The sequence below is a fragment of the Sardina pilchardus genome, chromosome 1 (assembly GCF_963854185.1).
Source record: "Sardina pilchardus chromosome 1, fSarPil1.1, whole genome shotgun sequence".
In the NCBI taxonomy this organism is placed as follows: Eukaryota; Metazoa; Chordata; class Actinopteri; order Clupeiformes; family Clupeidae; genus Sardina; species Sardina pilchardus.
The window spans coordinates 35,283,863-35,292,727 of NC_084994.1; the positions used below are offsets into that span (position 1 = coordinate 35,283,863).

An 8,865-nucleotide genomic window follows, 5' to 3' on the forward strand; every position below is an offset into this window, starting at 1 on the left:
TGTGTGACTTGCTATGGCTGGGGATTGTTCTTTTACAAGGTTTCTTCTTGTTTTACAAGGCTTCTTCTTGATCAGTTTCTTCTTTCAAAATGAGGAAGCTGAAAAGTACTTTGTAAATGTGACTTGTTGATGTCAATAACATGATAGATCTAATAGTGTGCTTTTGGGGGTATAGGGGATATGTCTTCTGTTTCTTTCCCAGAGTTGATCAAATTCAGTTGCAAACGTTTGCAGCCTTGATTTTTTCACTGTGTGTGTGTGTGTGTGTGTGTGTGTGTGTGTGTGTGTGTGCGTGCGTGCGTGTAGCTCTGGATTAAATAATAGTCACAAACAAGTGTTATTTGAATTGTGGAGGGGAAGCCTACCGGTATGTTGTTGTCAGCGCCTATGTGTGTCACTAATGTAGATTCATATAAAGATTAAAATGATGCAACACTTTTGAAACCTTGAAATGTGAGCCAAATTAGACTGTAGCACCATATTATAATAAAAGGTTGCTCGATGTCAAGGCCCTTGCTGTTTTGGGGAAGATACTACTATCACACATCCTCATCCTAGACTTCTACTGATAACAGTAACAAAAGCAATACATGTCAATGATGGTGTTAGGAAGCTGATCAGGAACAATAATCCACAAGAATTCCCTTCTTATATATTTCATTTGCAACAAATAGAATAATCTGGGTGGTCTTTACAAATTAGATGAAGAAGTAGGGGTGTCTCCGGTGTTAGAGGAGTCTAAACATAGGTATCTGTTTGCTACTGCAGTTACTGTGCTTAAACATGTTGAATTGTGACAAAAATGCTTCTTTGTTTCGTTGTGAGTTTGGGTGACGCTCGGGTGTGGGCGGTTACGGGTGACGTATACTCACCTAAATGCCCGCGCATTCTCCGTTCAGAAAAAGGAGGGGCCGCGATGGGGCAGTGCTTGGAAGTTTTCACCAACGTCCTCTTTGTTTATACTAGTACGAGAGGCAGGTCCAGTCTTCTTCACACACTTGTTGATCTAAGTCGCGAGTTTACAATATGTCTGGAAGAGGCAAAGGAGGCAAAGGTCTTGGAAAGGGAGGCGCCAAGCGTCACCGCAAAGTCCTACGTGATAACATCCAGGGTATCACCAAGCCTGCAATCAGGCGTCTGGCTCGCCGTGGTGGTGTGAAGCGTATTTCTGGCCTCATCTACGAAGAGACTCGTGGTGTGTTGAAGGTTTTCCTGGAGAACGTGATTCGTGACGCCGTCACCTACACCGAGCACGCCAAGAGAAAGACCGTGACCGCTATGGATGTCGTCTATGCTCTCAAACGCCAGGGTCGTACTCTGTACGGTTTCGGCGGTTAATTTGTTTTTAAATCTTTATCTATTAAACCCAAAGGCTCTTCTAAGAGCCACCCAATTCTTTATAAAAGGTACTATTTCCAATTGTATATGGTAAGGAGAATTATAGAAGCCCCCTTGCTCAGTTTTAATGGTAGGTATCCACAACGGTGTTCATAATATCCTAATATGTTAAGGGATATTTTGGTGACCAGGGCATTGCAATGGGTCTTATAAAATAGGCTACATGTTCAGTCCTACGGTTGCCAAGAGTAGGCGAAGTCATACATTTGCATTTAATTGTGTATATTTACATTATGACAAATCCCATAACCTCTTCAATAAGGTGCGCCGAAAAAAATAGGTTTCAGATATCAAACGATACTCTACCAAATACAAATAAAACCACGAAAAAACATCATGCATTAGTCAATGCCGTGAAGTCCTACCCCATAAGTGGGCTCTCTTTGATGGTTGCAGAAATGTAATCATGACATAACAAAATAAAAAAATCAGCAAAGTCCACATTTGGCCTCACAGAAAGGAACGTCAGAATGTATGGAAATGTAGCCTATACAGTGCATTTTCAGTAAACAGTGTTTCCTTTTTTACTGTAGCCTACATGTGTTTTATGCACAATGCTGTAAAAGTGTTTTCTTTTTACTCTAAAACATGCAGTACAGTTAATGAATGATATTTTTACAGGAAAGTTATGTTGTAAACGTTAACAACAATTGGGAACGTGCACAAAAGTCACTGAGACATGAATTGAAACGCCAAACGTAAAACTATTTGTCTTAGACTCCCTCTGGAAGAAAAAGTGCGGGAAAAGAACAAACGGTGGTGTAAACTGATTATCTGTGGGTGGTGCTAACCTCTCACTGACTGCCCCCTTTGATACAAAATGACCAACCATATCTGAGTGTTTGGTTTCGGAGGGAAATGGCAGGCCATTCTGGTCGTAGGTGTGTAAAGTGACGCAGTCTTCTATTTGCATAGAGCCTGACATATATACCAAGTAACTGCTCAAGAAGGTTACACGTTGAGGTTGATTTAACCAACATCTCATCATGCCTGATCCAGCTAAGCCCGCACCTAAGAAAGGTTCCAAGAAAGCCGTGACAAAGACCGCCGGTAAAGGAGGAAAGAAGCGCAGAAAGTCCAGGAAGGAGAGTTATGCCATCTACGTGTACAAGGTCCTGAAGCAGGTTCACCCTGACACCGGTATCTCTTCCAAGGCCATGGGTATCATGAACTCCTTCGTGAACGACATCTTCGAGCGCATCGCTGGAGAGTCCTCCCGCTTGGCTCACTACAACAAGCGCTCTACTATCTCCTCCAGGGAGATCCAGACCGCAGTGCGTCTGCTTCTGCCCGGTGAGCTGGCCAAGCACGCTGTGTCTGAGGGAACAAAGGCCGTCACCAAGTACACCAGTTCCAAGTAAAGTGTTCACGTAATGTTTCACTACCAAAAGGCTCTTTTAAGAGCCACCCACCTTTTCTTTGAAAAGTACTTCCAATATATAGTATACATGTAAATGTTAGTGGTAGAAACAATACCTGTCACATATGGCTTGGGTATTTTGAACAGTGGCTTTGATCGTTGTGCTATAATCCAAAAAGCTTGACCAGGGACATGAGTGATCTGCACATGTGGCAGTATTGTTCCAACTTCCTTTAGTGAGAAACGTTGACGTTTAAAAAAGCAGCAGCAACAACGGAACTTCCAACTCTGTGTGACCCTGGTCCGATTTTAAAGATCGAACATTTAACCATTAACTGGACACAACCACACTGGCATTAATAGTTATGATGGCTGGCTAATTAGCATTACATTTTACTGAGTGAGCTGCAAATAAAGCCTACCTTACACTGACAAGATTTGGGAAAGATTCTTGAAAGACTGTAGTCTTTTTACTAATGCCCCTCATTCAAGCTTACCTAAAAAAGACTACAATCTTTTAAGAATCTTTCCCAAATCTTGTCAGTGTAAGGTAGGCTTAAGACGATCAGACAATTGCAGCTTGAGAAAAAAAGAACAGTATACACATTTCAGTAGGCAGTTTGGAAATGAACTTTTCTGAATATTTGGGTGGCTCTTAAAAGAGCCTTTGTATTATTGGGTCGGGTCCTGACTTGGGATTAATTTAAGCACGCTCCCCACGGATACGACGTGCCAACTGGATGTCCTTGGGCATGATGGTGACTCTCTTGGCGTGGATGGCGCACAGGTTAGTGTCCTCAAACAGACCGACGAGGTAAGCCTCGCTGGCCTCCTGAAGAGCCATAACAGCAGAGCTCTGGAAGCGCAGATCAGTCTTGAAGTCCTGTGCGATTTCTCTGACCAGACGCTGGAAGGGAAGCTTGCGGATCAGCAGCTCAGTAGATTTCTGATAACGACGGATCTCTCTCAGAGCCACGGTGCCAGGCCTGTAACGGTGAGGCTTCTTGACTCCACCGGTTGCTGGTGCGCTTTTACGCGCAGCCTTGGTGGCGAGCTGCTTCCTCGGAGCCTTGCCTCCGGTAGATTTGCGGGCTGTCTGTTTAGTTCTTGCCATTGCTACTTATTCTTCGGGAGAGAAGAGTATGACCATAAGGGCGAAACGAGGATATATAAAGCCTCCGACCGCGGCCTGCCCCCCTTTTTACGTCAGAATTTTGGTCTCCACTGATTGGTCTTCCAAGTTCCCTCCGAATGGCGCCTGAAATTGAATGCAACGCGCACCCCCCAAACGGCCTCCGTCATTTCTTTGTTTCACTATTAAAACATTCTGTATTATTAACTAAAAATACAAGAAATTCACTTAGTGACGATAAGTCAGTATATAGTTTGATATAGAAACAACCAAAAAACATTTTGTAAGGTAGCACGTTCAAACACAAATTATGACCTAAATACATTTGCTAAATGTAGTCCTTAAACTTCCTTCTTGTTTATAAGAAAAACCAAACTGCCATTAATATAGTGCAATACCATAACTATAACACTACCACAGTCAAGCCATTCTCTCTACATGTGATAAATCACTAAAGCTGAATTCACATTCCTTAATCCAACAAAATGAGACAATAAATTTAAGTCCCAACCTGAACATGAGGTTTTCTCGAATGCGTTACCATTCATGAAAGCTTCCATGAAGTGTATGTATTTATTTAAAGAAAAATAACAAAAATAATTAGAAAATACAGTTTCTCACTATTTCCTTCTTTTATGAGTGTACATATTTGCGACTCTCGAAGATAGGGTGTGTGAGAATATGTCTGTGTGTGGCCTGGATATTGTCGGTTTTACATCCATTACTTCACCGCAAGACTGAATACATCCCGTGCTACCCTCCAAAATTACAAAACAGGGACTAGTATCCTGATCCTGAGTGATCAATCCCAGTTCATCTCCTCTTAAATTCAGAGGTTGCTTAACGGCTGGCATTGTAGAAAAGGAGGGATGATGACGTATAGTTATGAAGTATGGGGGGTAGTATGTATGCATTTCTCAATTACTTCAATAATACACGCATGTTGAAAAAAGTTCACAGTACAGAAATCATGGAAATGCCCTTCGAGAAATATTTGGGTGGCTCTTAAAAGAGCCTTTGTTTCAGATAAGATGGTACGATGATTTACTTGGACTTTTCAGTCTTCTTGGGCAGCAGCACAGCCTGGATGTTAGGCAGCACACCACCCTGAGCGATGGTCACTCCGCCGAGCAGTTTGTTCAACTCCTCGTCGTTACGCACAGCCAGCTGCAGATGGCGGGGAATAATACGAGTCTTCTTGTTGTCACGGGCAGCGTTACCGGCCAACTCCAGGATCTCAGCAGTCAGGTACTCGAGCACGGCAGCCAAGTAGACTGGTGCACCAGCACCGACACGCTGTGCATAGTTGCCTTTGCGCAGCAGTCTGTGCACACGGCCCACGGGGAACTGGAGTCCAGCTCTGGATGAACGAGTCTTGGCCTTTGCTCTGGCCTTGCCACCGGTTTTCCCTCTTCCGCTCATTTTCAGTAAGTTCTAATGGTTTACTTGAATACACTAATACTGGTTGAATGCAGCATGTCGGATTATAAAGGTACGGCGCGGTGCGACTCAGTGCCTCAGTGGCTGAGAACACAAAGCAGAGAGCCAATCAACGTTTAGTACGTTGCGTGACATCATCTTCAAATACATTTGGCGCGTATTTGTCTCCAGCCTCTCATTTAGCGCATCGGCTCTATCAGACAAACAAAACTTAACGGGGGACATATGAAATAAGTAATATTCCAGGCATAATTAAAGCGAGGTTCATCTTAAAATCCCGGAAGAGACACTTGGGCACATTTGGCACTGGTACTGGCTATTACAATGTAACAAGCTGAAATTGTTGTATTGCAAGGTTTTGGATACTTTATTTCATGCTTGGATGCATCTGCTGCATCAGGAGGAAGGCATGTTCTGTTACCGTAATAAATTACCAAATATAAGGCAGCCTATCTAAGAATTGTATACACAGTCCATTAGCATAGTGATTACAGAGTTAAATGCCACTCGCTTTTTAATGTATCGGATAGTAGAGTAATTCATTTGATCTATGACGTGTTGTGACTGAGTTGAGAAAAATAATGTGTATTGCAATATTAAATAGTTTGCTGTATCAGCAGGCACTGATGGAATAAAAGCATTCATAGGAGTTTTGGTTGGCTCTTAAAAGAGCCTTTATGTTCATTTGTTGAAATGGACCAGAAGTAAACGTGCAACATTTACTTCTTCTTGGGTGCAGCCTTTTTGGGCTTGGCAGCTTTAGGCTTGGCGACCTTGGGTTTCGCTGCCTTCGCTTTCTTGGGGCTCTTCGCTGCCTTCTTGGGTGCAGCGGGCTTCTTAGCTTTCTTCGGGCTCTTTGCTGCCTTTTTCGGTGTGGCGGGCTTCTTCGGTGCTTTCTTCGGAGATTTCTTAGCAGCCGCAGGCTTCTTAGCTGCTGCCTTCTTGGGCTTCTTGGCCGCGGCAGGTTTCTTTGCTGCTGGCTTCTTGGCTTTGGGAGCCGCCTTCTTAGCGGGCTTCTTTTCCGCTGCCTTGTTCAGCTTGAAGGAGCCGGAGGCACCAGTTCCTTTAGTCTGAACCAGTGTTCCCTTTGTTACCAAACTCTTGATGGCTATTTTGACACGAGCGTTGTTCTTCTCCACATCGTATCCTCCAGCCGCCAGAGCCTTCTTCAGAGCAGCCAGGGAGACTCCTTTCTTCTCCTTGGAGGCAGAGATCGCCTTGACGACGAGCTCGCCCACACTTGGACCAGTTTTCTTGGCTCGGGGCGCCTTCTTCTTGGGGGACTTTGCTGGGGCCGCAGCGGGAGCTGGAGCGGTTTCTGCCATTGTGTTGTTTAGATTTCACGTACAAACTACTTGGTTAACATGAGAGAATGAATCACTGCAAGTGCCGGTGGGTTGGTCTTATAACAACCATGAGAACCATTGAGACTCAGCAGAGTGATTGCTGCCCCAGCGGTTCTGTGGCGAAGAGATCACTTGTGTTTTCTTCACACACTTCTTTGTTAGAAATATGAGTAACGGCACGATATTTACCAACAAGACAATATCTGTAGTGAACAGCACAACCTACACCGTTTGAGGCTTATGGTTGCCCTTTATCACTTTTGCAATGAACTGAGAACTTTGGACCTCTAGGTGGAGAGGTTGCAGTCAGTCAGAGTTTTGTGAGGAAAACATGCACATAACGTTGATACAGCCGTGCAATACGTGGACAAAATAGTGCCATAGACCAAGATATGAGTCTCTGTAACTCGTAAAAGCAGTGACAATGTTTTTTTTGCCAATGTGTATTTTCCAATCGAGAGTTTTTTGGACACTGCGAAACACAATTGACGAACACGAAACACACGGGTAGCCTATAACACATAGGTCTAAAGATTATAGGACCAAGTCATAGGAAACATAAGTTGTGTGACATTTGTTGAGATAACAGAATGCAGACTTATGAGCAATAATGAATTACAACAGCACATAAGTTTCTAACAGACTGCTTAGACTGTTCTTTTGGGCTGTAGGTGATTGAGGGGAGGGCACAATGCAGTTGCATTTTGCCTGTTCATTACGGAGTATCTTGTACCAGGCTTGGATTGGTAAAATATGATTTCTATGTGAAAGCATGCATGAGTTGGATGACTTAGACATCTTTGAATGTTTTTGCTTATTTATAAAACAGTTGTTCAGTTGCCTTTAAAATAAAAGCCATTTTACAAATCCTTTTTTTTTCAACTGCACAACCAACTCAGGTCAAATCTCTCTCCACTGGCACACAATCTTCCCTCAAGACAAACACTCAGTGGACCACACAGTCCATGAGCCAGAGGCCCATTTCGGACCAATCGGTGCCAATTGAGGGCATCAAAATATTACAGTTTTTCACAATTGCTAGAACACCTTTTTCAGAACTCTTTACCTTTTTCTCAAAACTGTGAACACAAAACTCATTTCTCAAACTACATTCTCGAAACCCTTCAATCTTTTTGCAAAACTGAACAATCACCTCAAAACACTTTTAACTTTGCTCAAAACTAACTAATGGTCTCAAATCATTGAACACATCAGGCAAAATTACACTCCTGCAGAGCAGTGATAAGACAATACACCAAACCATGGAAGACACAGTTTTCAGGGCAGGGTTTATGGCTCCTGGAGGAATTGTATTCATTCTACAGTAATTTGAAAAATAAAAGTAAATAAAAGAATAAAATGACTTATATCAGTCTCTATTCATATCCTCTAGCCTATATGAAGATATAAATCAATAGTTTTGTAAGTGAACAGAAAGACAGGCCAATACTGTACTGAATATGATTTGTACTGTGATGCCACAGACTCTGATAGTACTGTAAGTATGCAATACTGTAATATTGTATTGTGCCTAAATTTAGACTTACTTGGACATACTGAACTCAGCTCTTTCACTCTCTCAGAGTTGAGCTCAAATGGTTGTACAGTGTGTAACAGTGGATGTCCAGTGATTACTGTACTGTATGATAATGGACATTTACGCTATTTCTCTTCTGTAGTCTGAATCTTTGGATTATTGACGCCACAGAGAAACCACTGATGTTGGGTTGGACCATGAAGTCCTGCTTCTCTCATTGGCATTCCATGAACCAGTATATGGTCAATGATTGTTGCCCAATTATCATCATTTACAGTATTGCAACTCTTGGGACTCTCTGTCTTTCTCTTCATCCTCTTCCTCCTACCTGCACCCTCCTCTTCCTTACCCCACCTCTACTGTAACACGCACTTGTTGTCCCCCGTGTCTCTGTCAACTCTGAACTGACTTATATTGGTTGTCACATCATTAGACACAAGTGTTATCTATTTTGAGTGGTAGTGTTCAAATGGAGACAACTGTGCTCTAATTGTGTTCAACTTCCGCCTTGTTTGGTTATCAATATAATTAAGAAGTGCATCAGAATGCACAATGTGTTTAGAGTTTTGCAAAAAGGGTTTATGAGTTTGGTAAAATGGGTGAAAGTGGGTGAAAGTAGTCTATGGTTCTGCCAAAAGAGGGAGTAATTCAA

The 8,865-nt window shown here is 42.8% G+C and overlaps 5 protein-coding genes across 5 annotated transcripts in view; 2 read left to right on the top strand and 3 right to left on the bottom strand.

Moving 5' to 3' along the window:
* Positions 1-1,016: 1,016 nt before the first annotated feature.
* Positions 1,017-1,369, top strand: LOC134089062 (histone H4). The gene has a single exon (XM_062543355.1). It carries the CDS (start codon positions 1,027-1,029, stop codon positions 1,336-1,338), a length of 312 nt encoding a protein of 103 aa, XP_062399339.1. The 5' UTR covers positions 1,017-1,026; the 3' UTR covers positions 1,339-1,369.
* Positions 1,370-2,366: 997 nt separating this feature from the next.
* Positions 2,367-2,778, top strand: LOC134089055 (histone H2B-like). The gene has a single exon (XM_062543343.1). It carries the CDS (start codon positions 2,385-2,387, stop codon positions 2,757-2,759), a length of 375 nt encoding a protein of 124 aa, XP_062399327.1. The 5' UTR covers positions 2,367-2,384; the 3' UTR covers positions 2,760-2,778.
* Positions 2,779-3,443: 665 nt separating this feature from the next.
* The window catches only part of LOC134078365 (nucleolar protein dao-5-like), a 12,188-nt gene continuing 6,766 nt past the window's right edge, over positions 3,444-8,865 (bottom strand). Inside the window, exons 2-4 of the mRNA XM_062534245.1 lie at positions 6,054-6,618; positions 4,939-5,214; positions 3,444-3,879 (exon numbers count right to left, since the gene is read on the bottom strand). Coding sequence (XP_062390229.1) covers positions 3,462-3,879; positions 4,939-5,214; positions 6,054-6,618 — 1,259 coding nt within the window. The 3' untranslated portion in view covers positions 3,444-3,461. The remainder of the gene's footprint in view (positions 3,880-4,938; positions 5,215-6,053; positions 6,619-8,865) is intronic.
* Positions 4,916-5,330, bottom strand: LOC134089042 (histone H2A). Its single transcript, XM_062543317.1, has one exon. It carries the CDS (start codon positions 5,310-5,312, stop codon positions 4,935-4,937), a length of 378 nt encoding a protein of 125 aa, XP_062399301.1. The 5' UTR covers positions 5,313-5,330; the 3' UTR covers positions 4,916-4,934.
* Positions 6,024-6,655, bottom strand: LOC134089032 (histone H1-like). The gene has a single exon (XM_062543306.1). It carries the CDS (start codon positions 6,653-6,655, stop codon positions 6,050-6,052), a length of 606 nt encoding a protein of 201 aa, XP_062399290.1. The 3' UTR covers positions 6,024-6,049.

Bases quoted from the DNA above. Each gene is read 5' to 3' on its own strand.
- LOC134089062 (XM_062543355.1), top strand. From the start codon at position 1,027: ATGTCTGGAAGAGGCAAAGGAGGCAAAGGTCTTGGAAAGGGAGGCGCC.
- LOC134089055 (XM_062543343.1), top strand. From the start codon at position 2,385: ATGCCTGATCCAGCTAAGCCCGCACCTAAGAAAGGTTCCAAGAAAGCC.
- LOC134089042 (XM_062543317.1), bottom strand. From the start codon at position 5,312: ATGAGCGGAAGAGGGAAAACCGGTGGCAAGGCCAGAGCAAAGGCCAAG.
- LOC134089032 (XM_062543306.1), bottom strand. From the start codon at position 6,655: ATGGCAGAAACCGCTCCAGCTCCCGCTGCGGCCCCAGCAAAGTCCCCC.